The 17,107-nt window shown below is 43.7% G+C and overlaps 1 protein-coding gene across 5 annotated transcripts in view; it reads right to left on the minus strand.

Annotated features, from left to right (window-relative positions):
• TNS3 (tensin 3) overlaps positions 1-17,107 on the minus strand; it is a 263,893-nt gene that overhangs the window by 131,447 nt on the left and 115,339 nt on the right. For all 5 annotated transcript variants that reach the window (XM_037493247.2, XM_054695702.1, XM_037493239.2 and 2 more), the window contains 4 exons: positions 16,573-16,623; positions 14,152-14,274; positions 8,022-8,086; positions 5,127-5,210 (listed from right to left, as the gene is read on the minus strand). In XM_037493247.2, coding sequence (XP_037349144.1) covers positions 5,127-5,210; positions 8,022-8,086; positions 14,152-14,274; positions 16,573-16,623 — 323 coding nt within the window. The remainder of the gene's footprint in view (positions 1-5,126; positions 5,211-8,021; positions 8,087-14,151; positions 14,275-16,572; positions 16,624-17,107) is intronic.

The following is a 17,107-nucleotide window of genomic DNA, read 5'->3' on the forward strand; positions in this document are numbered from 1 at the left end:
ACAAAGAAATGGAAAGACATCCCCTGCTCATGGATTGGAAGAATAAACATTGTTAAAATGGCCATCCTACCAAAAGCAATATACAGATTCAATGCTATTCCAATCAAAATTTCAATGTCATTCTTCAAAGAAATAGAACAATTATTGATGAAATTCATATGGAATCACCAAAAACCCCGAATAGCCAAAGCTCTACTGAAAAAAAAAGAAGGAAATGGAGGCATAACACTCCCAGACTTCAAACTATACTACAAAGCCATAATCATCAAAACTGCATGGTATTGGAACAAGAACAGACATACAGACCAATGGAATCGAATAGAAAATCCAGAAATAAACCCACAGATTTATGGTCAACTAATCTTTGACAAAGGAGCAAAGACTATGCATTGGAGCAAAGAAAGTTTGTTCAATAAATGGTGCTGGGAAAACTGGGTTGCTACATGCAAAAGAATGAAGCTTGACCACTACCTCACACCATACACAAAAATCAACTCAAAATGGATTAAAGAACTAGACATAAGACCTGAAACCATAAAATACATAGAAGGAAATATAGGTGAAACACTACGTGATTTGCATATCAAAGACATCTTTACAGACACATCACCCAAAGCAGTGATAGTGAAGGCAAAGATAAACAGCTGGGACTACATCAAATTAAAGAGCTTCTGCACAGCAAAAGAGACAATAACAAAAACAAAGAGAAACCCCACCAACTGGGAGAACATTTTTGCACCCAACACTAATGATAAAGGACTGATCACAAAAATCTGCAAAGAGCTGATGAGACTCAGCAACAACAAAGAAAATAATCCAGTCAAAAAATGGGCAGAAGAGCTAAAAAGAAACTTCTCTGAAGAGGAAATGCAAATGGCCAACAGACATATGAAAAATGTTCAACATCACTTTCAATCAGGGAAATGCAAATCAAAACTACCATGAGATACCATCTCACACCAGTGAGAATGGCACATATTCAAAAAACTAGCAACAACAAATGTTGGCGAGGGTGTGGAGAAAAAGGAACTCTCCTGCACTGTTGGTGGGAGTGCAAACTGGTCCAACCACTATGGAGAGCTGTGTGGAGATTTCTGGACCTATTAAACATAGAGCTTCCATATGATCCAGCAATTCCACTCCTAGGTATTTACCCAAAGGACACAGAAACATCAATTCCAAAGAGCACCTGCACCCCTATGTTTATAGCAGCACTGTTTACAATAGCTAAGCTTTGGAAACAACCCAAATGCCCAAAAGTAGATGACTGGATCAAGAAGATGTGGTACATATATACCATGGAATATTACTCAGCATTCAAAAAAGATAAACACATGCAATTTGCAGCAACATGGATGGCGCTGGAAGGGATCATGCTCAGCGAAATAAGCCAAAAAGAAAAAGAAAAATACCGGATGGTCTCACTCATAGCAGGAATCTAGAAAACTTAAATAAGGGACCAGGAAAATGAATATAAGAAAGTGAAAATCAAAATCAACAAAAAACTATGAACCAGAGACACTTTTTGGGGGGCGGGGGGCGGGAGGGGAAGGATTGGGGTCAGAATGGGGCGTTTGCAATTGTATGGGGGAATATAAAAATAAAATTTAAGATAAAAAAAAAAAAAGATAAACAGCTGGGACTACATCAAATTAAAGAGCTTCTACACAGCAAAAGAGACAATAACAAAAACAAAGAGAAACCCCACCAACTGGGAGAACATTTTTGCACCCAACACTAATGATAAAGGACTGATCACAAAAATCTGCAAAGAGTTGATGAGACTCAACAACAACAAAGAAAATAACCCAGTCAAAAAATGGGCAGAAGAGCTAAAAAGAAACTTCTCTGAAGAAGAAATGCAAATGGCCAACAGACATATGAAAAAATGTTCAACATCACTTGCAATCAGGGAAATGCAAATCAAAACTACCATGAGATACCATCTTACACCAGTGAGAATGGCACATATTCAAAAAACTAGCAACAACAAATGTTGGCGAGGTTGTGGAGAAAAAGGAACTCTCCTGCACTGTTGGTGGGAATGCAAACTGGTCCAACCACTATGGAGAGCTGTGTGGAGATTTCTGGACCTACTAAACATAGAGCTTCCATATGATCCAGCAATTCCACTCCTAGGTATTTACCCAAAGGACACAGAAACATCAATTCCAAAGAGCACCTGCACCCCTATGTTTATAGCAGCACTATTTACTATAGCTAAGCTTTGGAAACAGCCCAAATGCCCAAAAATAGATGACTGGATCAAGAAGATGTGGTACATATATACCATGGAATATTACTCAGCATTCAAAAAAGATAAACACATGCAATTTGCAGCAACATGGATGGCGCTGGAAGGGATCATGCTCAGCAAAATAAGCCAAAAAGAAAAAGAAAAATACCGGATGGTCTCACTCATAGCAGGAATCTAGAAAACTTAAATAAGGGATCAGGAAAATGAATAACTATAAGAAAGTGAAAATCAAAATCAACAAAAAACTATGAACCAGAGACACTTTTTTGGGGGTGGAGGCCGGGAGGGGAGGGATTGGGGTCAGAATGGGGCATGTGCGGTTGTATGGGGGAATATAAAAATAAAATTTATTATTTAAAAAAAAAAAAAAGAAAGAAAGGTAATCCTGGCATGTATTATAGTATGTATGAACCTTGAGGACACTATACTAAGTGAAATAAAATAGTCACAAAAAGATTAAAAAAAAAAAATTTTCAGAAGTCTTTTAATCAGTGAAAGGGTCATCAAGTTCACAGCACTTTAATACAACAGCAGAAACCAGCATCAGGGCTTCAACGAGCTGCATTCCAGTGCTTTCTAAGGATATAAAGCACAAAAAGAACCAGTACCCCCAGCACAGTGCCTCTGCTGGAAATAAGCTGATGCTGGCACAGGTCCACAGGCCAATGGCTCTATGATTTTAAGAGTAAGAAACAAAGTAATGAGAATTCACCTCTTGTAAATAAACCAGATGCCACCTACCAGTTATGTACTCAGTATTAACTTTGTGGAAGCTCTAAAGAGACTCAGCATTGAGGCTCTAAGCTTCTCAAGCTACAAACCCAACTAATTAATTCACACTTATGATGAGTTTGATTTTGAAATGGTCTGTCTTAAAATAGTCTACAGAGCTGCCTGTGGAGGCATTTAGGACACAGTGTGGCTTCCCCACAAATGTGGTCACTGCATGTGCTTCTGGGGTCCAATTGTCCTCCAATTTATCCCATGTGTTTACTCAGTCATTGACCCACTCAGTAGCAACTTGGCGAGTATCCTCTAGCGCAAGTGCTTGCAGATAACATGTCCCCACCCTGAGACGCAGGAGATCAGCTTTGGAAACTGAATCCACACAAACCCTGGTGAATCCACACCATTGTTGCCATTCCATCATTACACAAAGTGTATGCTACAGCTTCTAGTTTGCAATGGCAAGGACAAATGGAAATCACGGGAATATTAAAGAGAGAATACTTTTGGTCCTTTCCCCATAATTTTAATGTTATCAAAAAGCTGCACTAAATAAGAAGAAATAAGGTAAATGATCCCTGCTATGTGCTGAGCATCTGGAGTCCCTTGCTCCTAGCTTACCTTCACTTCCTACCTTCTTACCTTCACTTCTTATGCAGGAGGTTGTATAAATACCATCATTTGGGAAACAGCTCACAGAAAAATGAGAAGGGTTCAAAACGGGGGTGGGAGGTAAAGTCTCTTGAATTGTAATACTAACAAAATGCTGTTTTTTCCACAAGCGACACATTCCCTGTGGTGTCTATCACTCAGAGTGTGGCCCAGCCAGGGTCTGGCCCACAGTCCTACAGCAACACATCCAGCCCGAACACAAACAAGCCTGGCCACGGAAACACCCAGTACCAAAGGAGAGGGACTTTTGCTGGTTTTTGAACTATCTTTCCAAGGTGGATAAATGGAGACCTGACTCTCAATCAAACACACCTCAGACCCCGCCTCCAACATTAAGAACTCTTGGTACGCCCTTGTCTGCTAGCCAAGTCGGCTGGCACTGGAAATGCAGACGTGAGGGCAGGAGCACAACTACAGTGTCTCCAAGATGGAGCAATTGCCTTGGCAACTCTCAGGCAAATTCCCTGCTTCACGCTTTCAAATACAATTTACCAATAAACTGCATGCTTGAGTCACCAACTGTAGGGGGGTGTATCTGGAAGGGAGGATGCTAAGAACCTTCCTCACTGATCTACTCTGACCCTCCATCTGTTCTTCTTCTCTTAAGGGATAGGTAGCAAAACATCTGCTCCCCCACAGCCTTATGCAGTGACTTCAGGGTGACACCGAGCAGGATCGAATGGGAAGTGTGCTGGGGAGACCACTAAGAAAGAAAGTCTCCCTGGAATCGGGAGCTGAAGATCTAGTGCAGCAGCTGGTCTAGGAACCTGGTTGTGTTGAAAATCTTGTAAAGCAACAGAAACAGTCACTCATTTTTATTGCCTACAGAGAAACTATGATTTTCACAGCCCAAAACATTCACTACCCAGCCTGTTAAAAGACACAGCTCACGGTCCCCTGGCGTGTAGATAAAAACCAACCTAATAATGGAATTTAGCCCAACAGGCATACAGAAGATCTGACTGTTGAGTATGAAGGGGAGTCCAGGGTCCCCTTTTTTAGCAACAACCAGTGCAAGGGGCTCCCCTACCACCCATGCAGTGTGGTTCATAGTTGCCTCTGGGTACTGACAGCCCTTCTCGCCTATTCTTGGCTAGTCAGGAGAGGTGTCTCCTCTGTCCCTTTTATTTAATTTTTTATAAAGATTTATTTATTTATTTATACATACAAGAGCTGGAGTACAGGCCAGAAGTGCAGGAGGGTGAGAGGATTCACCAGAGACAGAGTGGGGAACAGACCAGGCAGATGAACTGAAATACACTGCTGAGGGGAGCAGCGGATGAGGCAGGAGAGGTCTGTCGTGTCGTGGGTATCTCTGCAGCCAGCCAGGATCAAACCCTCACTTCAGAGACTGCGAACAGCTTCACAGCACTGCACTAAACCACCTGTGCCACCAGGAAAGCCCTGTCCCTTATATTTTAAATGTAAAATCTCATTTGCTTTTCACTTCAGCTTAGGCACAGATACATACCGTTTCTGGGAAGGCTGCATTAAAGTTGAAACTTTATCATCATAAAACTTCTTCATTGCAAATCTGTCAAGGGCCTGGTCAGCGCTGGGGAAGGAAAAAGAGTGAGTTAACTTCATGGAACACCTTCATGTTCCTCGGGGTGCCTGTTCTGGGTGACTGGCATCTACAAGGAATTTCATTTTTTCTATACCCGTGACATCCATTCTAGCATCTCTTCTCAGACCTCATTTTCCTCACACGAATATGTTCAAGCCAAAGTGGAAGCCAGACAGCAGGGTCTGAAACCCTGTCTGGAAGAGAAGCACCCCCATCCACGGAGTGGCTCCCAGCTCCCAGTACAACTGCCTGCCTGTGGTTTCTCACAGGGGAAGCGGGACAGCACCGCATTGAAAGATTGGTTCTACATAAAGGAGGCAGTTCCAGTGCGAAGACACAACAGTCCCAGGGATCTTGAGGAAACAGTTAAGGACACCCCATCAAATCCCAGGAGACAAGCATGGGATCCATAGGGAATGACCTGAGTGTGCTGTCAGGGAGTCAGATGCTGCCTCTGAACTTAGGGCTTCGTATTTGCTTCTGAAGTGGCTGCCACAAGCAACCCTACTTCCCAACAAACATGGACATTAAACTCTAGCTCCCTAGTGTCCTCCAGTGTGTTCAGTAGAATCTCCAGGAAACCCCACAACATGACCCATAAATACTGGAACAGGAAGAGAAAAGGTCCTAACCAAGACTTGTCTCAGCCAAAAGCTGCCCTAAAAAGCTGACATAAGAGTGCTTTCCTTAGAAGGTGCATGTACCACACCAGAAAACGAAAGGATTGCTCTCAAAGGGACAACTTGCCTCTTACATTGGTCTCAGGGGCTGGGCTGGTGCGGCTGTCACACTTTCAGGACCCCTTAGCACTGAAGAGCTAACATGTGGTGTGTCTGATTTTATCTTGGAAAGCACAAGCTCCATGTCCACCATTCACTTTCAAGCATTCCTTGTTCTGGAGTCCACTTGCTTTGCTAAGTGCTAGGAATGCTGACGCCCAGTCCTAACTGCGCCACAGCATTGTCCAAAATCACTGACCCCTCAAGGACACCAGGCTCAGGTGTCCTTTCCGGCACAGCACCCTCCCATCTGCGCAACACAGTCTCTGATGATAGCGCAGTTTGTCACCCAGGCCTTACTAGTGTGAACTCCCTGTGAGCACTTTGCTCCTGGGGATGTCATAAAAGGGGAAACAGCAGACATGGTCAAAAATGTATCCATGAGAATGTTATCCCCACAGCAGGATTTAGGGGAGACAATCATCAAAAGCAATGGGAATATCAAAGACACACTGGGAGCAACCTGGACAGGGAAACTCGACAGACACTTAAATCAGAACATACTGTTTGTGGAATGGAAAATTATGCAGCCAGGGAACCGCTGTCAGGGAACACATTTTAAGAGAGCGTTAATTTAGAAAAGCATGTTACAAAAAATATCCTGGTGTCGCTCTACTTTACTGAAAAGCACTTAATGCTGTGTCTCCTGTGGGTACCAGTAGATTAATGGCAGCTGATGCCTGAGGACCAAAGCTGTTCTAAGTGCCTTGTGTGCAGCAACACATGGAATGATAACAAGGCCCTGGAGGCACAGCCTTCATCCCTCCTCCCAGATGAGAGCTGAGGATCAGGGAGCTGCATGTCCTGGACAGACACGTCGCAGCTGAGAAATGCATTGATTATTCAGCGAAAGAGATGCTTTTAGAAAGAGGGTCAATGATGTGCTTAGAAGAATGAGGCTCTTACTCTCACTCTCTTCACAAAATGCCAGGACTGCCCACAGTGAGCAGGAATTGGTCCAGACAGAGCTGTGCTGTCAGATGCAAAAATGTGAGGGTGCTCTCTGTCCAGGCCCTGCAGGCAAAATCCTCTCTCAGACCAAATGTTTTTCACTTCATTGAGGGATTCAATGTGACCAAGAATCTCAATTTGTCTGGCACACACACAAATACTCATTATCACCAAGTAGGGATCTGATTTTCAGTAGAGTTGGGTTTCCTCCCTGGCAGGCACGAGTTCCCCAATTTGTTTCCAGAGAAAACATTGGGAAAGTTAAATTTCACTCCTTAATGATTGAAAGGAACAGTTTATCGGCTAATATGAATAGGCTTGTATTTCCTCCAAATGGAGTGGTTCATGCTTCACAAAGTAGCCATTGAAAAGAGAGGGCAAATGCAAATGTGAGGCCCATAAAGAATGATATTTTTTAAACGGGATTCAGTGTGAGTGGGGATGTGTGCCCTGAGAAGTGTGTCTGGACATACCATGTGCTGCCAGCTCAGGGAGGGCTGGAATGAGAACCCTGTGGTCTCTGGCCACCCCGCACTCACAGTGACACCTCACAGCCCATGACTCCTCTTCCACCTCCTGAGAACTGGACCAGACCTGGCTTCCCACTCTCAGAGCCTCAATATTGAGAGCAAGATGCCAAACTCCAACCATCAGTTTCCTCATCTGCAAAGGGAGAGCGAGGACACTGCCTCCTGGTTGCTGGAGAGGACTGAGAGGGAAAAAGGAAGGCATGCGAGGTGCCTCCCGGATGCCAGAGCAGGCAGACAGCACTGCGGTCATTCTCATTCACAGGGCATGGCAGTGTCCAGGGGCACAGAGCCTTCCTGCTTTTAATAACACTAATTTTGTTCGAGTGTGACAGCACTCTATATTCATGCCTCCAAGGGAGTCTTTAGTATAAATCAAACGTAACTGCGTAACTAGAGTCCAGGCACTGGGAGACAGATGGGCAGAGGTTCAGCCAAGTCCAGCCTCCAGGTCAGCACAAAAGCTGGAACATCCCCTGCCCCCCCACACGCCCCCATCCCAGAGCTCCCCACTGCCCACGACCACAAAGCCTCCCTCCTACCTGGCCGAGACATTGGTGAAGTGCATGTAGGATGATATGACCACTCCGATGCGTCCCTTTCCACCCTATAGGGGACAGAAGAAAAAGCAATTTTCCCGGAATCCCATGACAGTGATGTAATCAGAACTGGAAAGTGCTCAGTCCCTGAAGGCATGGCACAGAGCTTACAGCTTACTCTGAATGTGATTCAGCTGCATCATCCAGGACACATGCATGCTGATTTTCATTAGGGAGTTGGGTGCCCATGGCAGGAGCACATGCTACCTGGGGGGTCCATGGACTCTACTAAGGGCAGATCTGTTGAGAAGCGGATGGTCATTTACCAACAAGGCTGGAAGAAACTGGGCCGAGTACAAGCATTAGCCAGACCAATTACCCAGGTGAGAAACCTCAACAACCTTCTCAGAGACTGATAGTTTGGGGGATGTACACACAGTTCAGAGAAGTCCGAAGTAGCAGTGTGAGAGGGTGGGCCCCAGGAAAACAGGAGGTTCCAGGTTTCTGCTCCCACCCAAGGTAGGATGGAGCTGAGCAGGGAGAGAGAAGCTGGAGAGGACACTGGGGAAGGAAGAAGGATGGAGAATCAGGAGACCTGGAGGCACATAGAGCAGAGAGACATCTGAAGAAGCTATGCTTGCTTCTTGGTCCTGGACTGGTAGATACAGATGTAGGCAAGAAACTCATGGGGAGGTTAATAATAGCAGTGTTTATTTTGATTTCGCTCTTCCTGTCCCAGGCATGCTGGGCCTCTTCTGCCCCTTTCTTACAGGTCCCCACCAGGAGGTGTCTTAGACTTGTGGCAGGCTTTCAGGCCTCAGCGGTCCTGCTTTAGGTCAACCCTGTTTGGCTGAGCATTTACCCACGAGGAGATGGGTATCTTTGTGTCCTTGATTTAGAAACTATATTCTTTCCCTTTTCTGTATTGCACATTAATTGTATTAAAGTACCTTTGCATTTTAAGTCTTAACACTAGAGTATGTTTTGTCTTGATGCAACAGATGGCAGAACCTACTTAGTGTGGGCAGGTTTGGGGCTCTGGGGTGCCCCTCACCCTGCCCTGTAACAGTACAACAGCAGATTCAGCATGCTGGTAGCCTCACATTGCCAGCAACACTGAGCCTGTCCAGTTACACAGGGATCACCACCCAAGCAGGCATTCAATCCATAAACACAGACACACCAATCCAGGCAGTCTCCATGAGCCAACGTTCCCAATGCCAAGAAGGTGTCTGGAAGCATCACAGCTCTGTGACAGGCTACCCTCTCATAGAAACATCGGCTGCCACCTTCTAAAACATACTGCCAGGACCCAGAACAACAGTCAGCAAACCATAGCCCAAAGCCACCTCTGTCCCCTCAAAGAGAAAGAGTGATTTCTCTGCTTTTAAACAGTTCAAAAAAAAAAAAGTCAAAGAATCAAATTCCACACAAAACATGAAAATTCCATGAGGTTCAAATTTCAGTGTCCATTAATGTAGTGTGTGTGGAATGTGTCCATGGCGCATTATTTAGGGAGCTTAGTGGTTATCGTGACACGGCAACCACAGGTGTGAGCACTTATGGCGTGAACATGGGGCCTGAAGACTAGAATACTCCTTTATCTGGGTCTTTCAAGAAAAGGTAGGAGCCTGTGACCTAGAATCACTTGATGCCAAAGTGGCAAAGCAATCAATACACAGATTCCTAAACTTGTTCTTAAAAAGAAATGACCAAGCAAATTCAAGTCAAAATTCTGACAGACCCACAAACACGTGAATGTCTCCCAAGACCCTTGCTCTCTCTGTCCCATAAAGTGTATCAAGCATGTCAAGCATGTCAAGGGTGAGCCTCAGAGATACTGAGTACAGACACTCCATGAGCCCTTTGCAGCTGATTCCTGGCAAGTGCAGATACTAACCGCACAGCTCTGCATGTGCTTCTTATATAAACTCATCTATGTGTCCCACCACAGTACCGAGGAGGACTTGTCAGGCCCCCAACAGGTAGCCCACTTGAATAGAACCAGCTGTCTGCCACAAAGGCCTCCTACCAGCAACCTCACATCACTTAACTATCCTAATTCAAATAGCCAGAAAAGTGAACATAATGTGAGTAACAGTGCATTTTTCTTTTTTGTAAAGGTACTTTCCACACAATGACAAAAACACCGATTCAAAAAAGGGGCAAAGATGTGCGTAGACACTTCTCCAAAGAAGACATTTAGAGATGTCCAACAGGCACATGGAAGAAATGTTCATCATCACTTATTACTGGGGAATGCAAATCCAGACTACAGTGGCATACCATCTTACACCTGTGAGAATGGCCCAAATCGAAAAGACAAGAAACAAAAGTTGTTGATGAGGGTGAGAAGATTAAAGAACACTCCTAAACTGCTGGTTGGGTGTGTAAATTGGCACAGCCTATACAGGAAAGAGTATAGAGGCATCCATGTGATCTGATCATTCCACTTCCAGGTACTTATCCAAAGAAGAAAAACACAAATTCAAAAATATATATGCATTTCCATGTTTGTTGCAGCACTATATACAATAGTCAAACTATGCAAACAACCTAAATGCCCATCAAGAGATGTCTGAATAAAGAAGATGTGGTATAGGCGTTCGGCCTACAACCCAGCACCATATCTTCAACACCTTCATCTCCCTGATCAACACCACCTCCACCCCATCTATTTCCAGCCCTTAATGCTGCCAGAGGAATTCCAAAAGTATCCAGCCATCAATCAAATTGGTATTGTTCAAGAAGATGTGAAGGGTGGTCTGATCCACCTAATGGGAAAGGAGAGGGCTATCACCAACTCTGACTTTGAAAGTGAACATCCCCATGTTTTCAATTCTGCAGCAAGCATAACAAATCACCTCCCTATAGAATGATTGCTGGAAAAGTCTAATACTGTAAAGTAAATACGAGTACAAATCCTGTGTACAAGGACACATATTTCCCTTCTTAAGTCTCATAAGCACCCTGGAACAAATCACACTGTTAGGAAGGTTTTCATGATTCAGTTTACTTTCTAAAAACGACTCTCCCATCTGGCTATGTTTAGACATCTACTTATTCTTCAGCCTGTACTACTTACCCACAGAGATGAGATATGCTTACAGGTAACCAGCAGACTTGGGAAGATCTAAGTCTATTTTGTCATCTTTCAAATAGGAAATTTCTGTGGAAAACCATTAGGTTGAGTAACCTCTTTGAAAATGTTCAAGTTGATAAAACTCTTTGAAGACAAGATATCTCATAATTTTAAAGAAAAAATAGTTCAGCTTAACTATTTTTGTGGAAGGTTGCTGCATGTTGGAAGAAGATGTATACGAAGCATGTCAAGTGACGAGGAATGCGTGTGATGGAAAGCCAGCTGAATTAACAGAAGTCAAAATGTGTAGATTCAAATTATTATTTCTACTTCACCATGATGTGCAGAGTTATTTTGTAATTCCTTTCATGTGATCTCATTAAATTGCATCAAGAAATCCTATTTGGGGCCTCCCCTGGTGGCGCAGCAGTTGAACGCTGGATTGCGAAGCTGCCCACAGCGTCTGTAGCACCGGTTCAATCCCCGGCTGCCGGCGAGGGTCCCACATGGCACGCAGACCTCTCCGGCCGCCCGCTGCTCCTCTCAGCAGTGTACCTTGGTTCTTCTTCCTGTTCTGCTGCCTGCTCTGGCTCTGGTGAATTCTCTCACCCTCCCGCGCTTCTGACTGTACCCAGTGCTTGTATAAATAAATAAATCTTAAAAAGAAAAAAAAAGAAATCCTATTTGATGAGATTGTATTCCACTGTAGATATTTGTGTGGTATTTGTCCACTCACATTCCAGTAAGAAATTTAAAGGTAAATAGCAAATGTTTTGAGACAAATGTTTATTAAATTTTGATACCTCATCACATGCTGCAAAGATGAAGGTGAGAATACTTATTTCTTTCTTGAAATTATATACTTTTAAAAATACATATTTTCATTTATAGCTTTCCAAGAGTGCCTTGTACATTACTTTAGACTTTCTCTAAATGAACTGTCTGATGACATTTTATCAGTGGGAACTGTGAGTGTGTTTAACAGAAAACTGGTCCAATTATGTAACTACTGTCAAAAAGAAATGAGATTGATAGTTCCCAAACCAAAGTTATCATTTTTGATTGGCAGTCCCTAACATTTAATTGATTGATGGAGAGGAGGAGGAGGAAGAAAAAGAAGAGAAAGAGGAAGAGGAAGAAGGAAATGGAAGAAGAGAAGAAATTGTATATATACTCAATAGAACACTACTCAGGTATAAAAAATGAGGAAATCCTGCCATTTGCACAACATCAATGGAACTTGAGGTCATTATGCTAAGTGAAATAAGCCAGAAGGAGAAAGAGAAACACCAGATTATTTCACTTAGATGTCAAATATAAAGAAACAAAACAGGGCATCCCCAGTGGCGTAGTGGTTGAGCGCTGGGTTAGCTGCCCACAGCCTCTGCAGCGCCTGTTTGATCCCTGGCAGCCGGGTGAGGGTCCCACATGGCGTGCAGACCTCTCCTACCACCCGCTGCTTCCCTCAGCAGTGTACCTCGTCAGTCTACCTGTTCTGTTTCCCGCTCTGGTTCTGGTGAAGTCTCTTACTCCCCCGCGCTTCTGACTGTACCCAGTGCTTGCATAAATAAATCTTAAAAAAAAAAAAGAGAGAGACCCCCCCCTCCTAAAAAAGACAAACAAAACAAATGAAAAGACAAAACAAACAAACAAAAAATCGATGGATTCTGACTGTAGAACCCATGCTACCAGAGGGAAGATAGGCTGGGAGCAAAGGGTGGGTGGTCCAGCGGACTGTGATGAGAGGTTTCTGGTGCTTTGCTGGTGGGAATAATGTGGCCATAGGCATTTGAAGAAGGGTGAATATAGTGTAAATGAGTAAATTAGGCTTTCTTCTGCCCTCTTGCTACTTGTGTGTTTGCACAGGGTCGAGAGGCATGTGTGTGGGGCAGTGTGTCTATGTTTATGGACACCTGGGCTCAGGGAACACGTTTATGCACATGTGTTAAGTGCAGGCACCTGTGCCAGGAGGCTGCAGACAAAAGTGCCATGTCACTCATTGACAAGACAGCAACGGGATCACTCTGAGGCGAGACGGCGAGATGATGCAAGACTGAGAACACCAGAGGGAGGCCAGAGAGAGCGCGAAAGTCTCATGGGGGCTTGGGAAGCTCAGCTGCCTGCCCGCCTCCCAGCCGCCCCTGCCTTGCCTGCCTACCTGGATCACCTGCCCTATGCCCAACTGTAAGGTAAGTGAATTTGTCAGGCTTTCACATTGCTGGTCTCTGTGGCTATCACCCACGGCTTTGAATGCAGAAGGCTCTTGGGAGCATGGTTGAGGGGCACACATGCCTGACTGTGAACACCTAGAGTATGGTGTGAGCATGCTTGGGTGTGACACCAGAGCCTGGAGGAGGATATAAGGGCATCATCACAGAGAACCACTATGGCGGGAGGGCTACCAGGGACCACCGACAGCTGTGAGAGGAAGAGACCGCCAGAGAAAGCCCAGAGGAAAAGCATATAGACATTCGTAGATTGCCCAAGTTGCTATCTCCCTACTGACTTATTTCCCTTGTGTACTATTAGAAAAACCTGTGGAGATGATGCCAAGGGCTCTAAGGTTCTCTTTTAAGCTGCCTGAATGGATGGTGAACCTACCTGGCCTGGGTGGTTGCAAAACACCAACAACCCTCCCTGCCTGGTGTGCTAGTGTTTCCTGCTCCAAAACTAAAGGCCTGCAAAATCTATGTAGGGTCTGGGACTCTCTTTATCTATCTGCCTAAATTGACAGTGAACCTGCCCTGTGCATGCTTACACTACAGTGAGCCTGCACTCCTAAACATACACAGTGTTATAAACCAATATTATCTCAATTAAAAAAATACTTATCTGTGAGAAACTAAAACACACACAAGTGAAAGGATGCACTCTAATTAGTATTCTTCATTAGTTTCAGCAAAGCAGGGACCTCATTTGTGTAAGCTTTGAAACCAAAATCTGGGAGGTTGAATGATCCTTCTTTTTAAAGGATGATTATAGACATCTAACCACCAGGTGGACTTAGGGTGAAAGGAGGTCCCATAGAATCTGCAAGTGGACGGTGCTCACCCTGCAGTGAATGACCACGACATGCTGGGGATCACTGTTCAGCCAGGATTCCTGGGCCTTGCAGATGGTGCACAGCTTGTCCAGGGGTGGTGCGTGCAGCTCAGGCCAGCCTACATCCAAAATCTGCAACAAGAGAGAAGCTGCCTGAGTTTCAATTTCTGCAGCCAACTCGTGATGACAATTTTTAATTTACTAACATATTTCATTTGAGAGTAAAGAATCATGATGCACATTCCTTTCCTAAAACTTAATGGGCACTATGGTCAGGATCCTTTACTGGAAAAAAGACATATTAAGTATCATGTGGCCCCTGGGAGATATCTGTTTCCAGGTCTTATCTGCTTTTCTGCAGCTGGAATGACAACTCTAGAAAGGACTTCCAGGAGCTGCTAATAATGCAAGGATTGGAAAGGAAGGGAGGTACAGGAATCTGGCAAGATCTGAAACAGGACTTCTTGGCCCCAAATGCTGCCAAAATTCCTCTATTCAGACTAAAACTGCATTTGGGAAAAGGTAGAAGGTCATCCCTGCCCTACACATGAGCAGAGAGTGTCTCAGATACAAAAGTCTGTTGCATGTGCTTGGGAGAAATAATTATTCCAAAAGGAGGAAAATCTTTCAACCCTGATTATAATTCATGCACAAAGAAAATCACCATCACGTGACCAGGAAAACAGCAAAACTATGCATACAAATAAGCAATTCTGAGCACCCACATCCCTGGTTCCAGAACCTGTAGCAGCCATGCAATGGTGCTACCTTTCTTTTTTATTTTCCCTTTTAAGGGGAAGGGGAAGCAAAGTTTATCATAAAAGCAATAAATACAGTGTAGGGCCTCCCTGGTGGCACAGGTGGTTGAGCACAGCGCTGTGAAGCTGTCCACAGCCTCTGCAGTGCTGGTTTGATCCCCACCGGCCTCAGAGCAACCCACATGATGAGCAGACCTCTCCTGTCTCACCGGCTGCTCCCCTCAGCAGTGTATTTTGGCCCATCTGCCTGTTCTGTTCCCCACTCTGTCTCTGGTGAATCCTCTCACCCTCCCACACAATCTGGTCTGTACCCTGGTTCTTGCATAAATAAAAATAAATTTTAATAGATAGATAGATAGATACAATGTAAAATGATGGAAAACTCAGAAAACTGGCAGGAAGCAGGGAGAAAGAAAAGTACACAGCCCTCCCACCCCCCAGCTAATGACTAACACCCTGATGGGTCCCTTAGATGCGGCTACATCTGCACAGTTGACACGGTGCTGCATTAGCTAGCACCCTGTGCTACTATTTTTTATTCTAATGGTGGCAAAATATTCTAACATATGGAATACATACAGTTGATCCTTGAACAATGTGCTTAGGGGCGCCTACTCCCCTCACAGTACTACTTTTGACTCTCCCCAAAATTATTACTAACAGCCTGCTATAGACTAGAAGCTTTGCCAAAACATAAACAGTCAGTTGACACATTATTTTGCATGTTTTATTTTATTTCTAAAGTAAGTTAGAGAAAAGAAAATGTTAAGAAAATCATAAAGAAAAGCTAAATTCTGTAAAAACACTGGAGGCTTTTTTTTTTTTTTAAGGAAAATACATTTGCAGTAGTATGCTATATTTATCAATACTGTAAATTGATGCCATCTGTTTATAAGAAAATCCACATGTAAGTGAACCCACAAATAAAACCCATGTTTGTTCAAGGGTCGACTGTGTGGTGTGTGTGTACACATGTATGCACTATACACACACATATATTAGTGACATATACACATATATATCAAATGGTATATATACCATAACTTATACAGTCTTAAAATTTTCCCCTAAATTGTTGTCATAAGGCAGTAATGGGTCGGGGGAAAGGTGGAAAAAGAGAGATCCTTGTAGCAGAAATGTTCTGTGGTGCTGGGGTGGACACACAAACTACATACAAAGAACCCTCCATCCCCAGAACCCTCCATCCCCACGCACCACATGTACACACACAACACACAAACACACACACTCACACAGGCTACATGTAAACCCATGGTTGAATGAGGTCTGTGGGTTGGGCCAATGTCAAGTTTCTGGCATTAATATTTTACTATTAATTATGCAAATATTTATCACTCGGGAGACTAGGTCAGAGGTCCAGGGAAATCGTGCTCTATTATTTTTGTAACTTCCTGTGAATCCATAATTATTTCAAATTTAAAAAAGCTTAATTTAAATAGGAACCCTTGGTTATGACCTGTTCTAATAACTTAAATGCATCCTACAAAAATTCGAAGTGTGGGGAATATAACCAAGATGAAAATACATACATTGTGCAAAAATGAAAAATGATGTAAAAATACATAAAATAAAATTAAAATTAAATAAAATTTGAAGCAACTACCTCTGGAGGAGAAGCAACAAAACCAAAACATAAAGGCAAAGTTCATACCTTTGGGTTGAGCTTTGTCAGGTCAAATCTCTTTTCTGAAAGGTTTAATACCTGCAAAGGGGAAATGAAATACTATTAGATGAATCATTATCTTTGGAGATCAAAGAGAAAACACAATTGCATTTCACAGGGCACTTGCCTCCAAGTTAAGAGGATTACAAAAGATTGAAATGTATAGAAATGTAACTGCATGGAATAAAGAACAAACAAAATGAAACAAATACACAAGAGTGGTACAGGGACTCCTATGGGTCTAGCCTTGCCTCAGAAAGCACAGGCTTCCTTGGAAAAAGGGGAACACAACTGTCATGGGCCACCTGCCGTGTTCACGCAAAAGTAGAGGTGCCAGTAAATCCTGATGTGCCTCTAGTAGAGACAGGCAACGTTGGGGGAGCAAGGGGCCTGAAAGGTTCATCCAGGTCCTTCTTACTTTAGAGAGCAGACATTGAAGATACAGAGAGAGGCTTGTGCAGGTTGTGAAGCACAAGCCAATTTAGTATAGGGGGAAAGGGAGCTGCCTCTGCTCTGACACGGT

The sequence above is a fragment of the Talpa occidentalis genome, unplaced genomic scaffold (assembly GCF_014898055.3).
Source record: "Talpa occidentalis isolate TD23 unplaced genomic scaffold, MPIMG_talOcc4v2.1 talOcc4.10, whole genome shotgun sequence".
In the NCBI taxonomy this organism is placed as follows: Eukaryota; Metazoa; Chordata; class Mammalia; order Eulipotyphla; family Talpidae; genus Talpa; species Talpa occidentalis.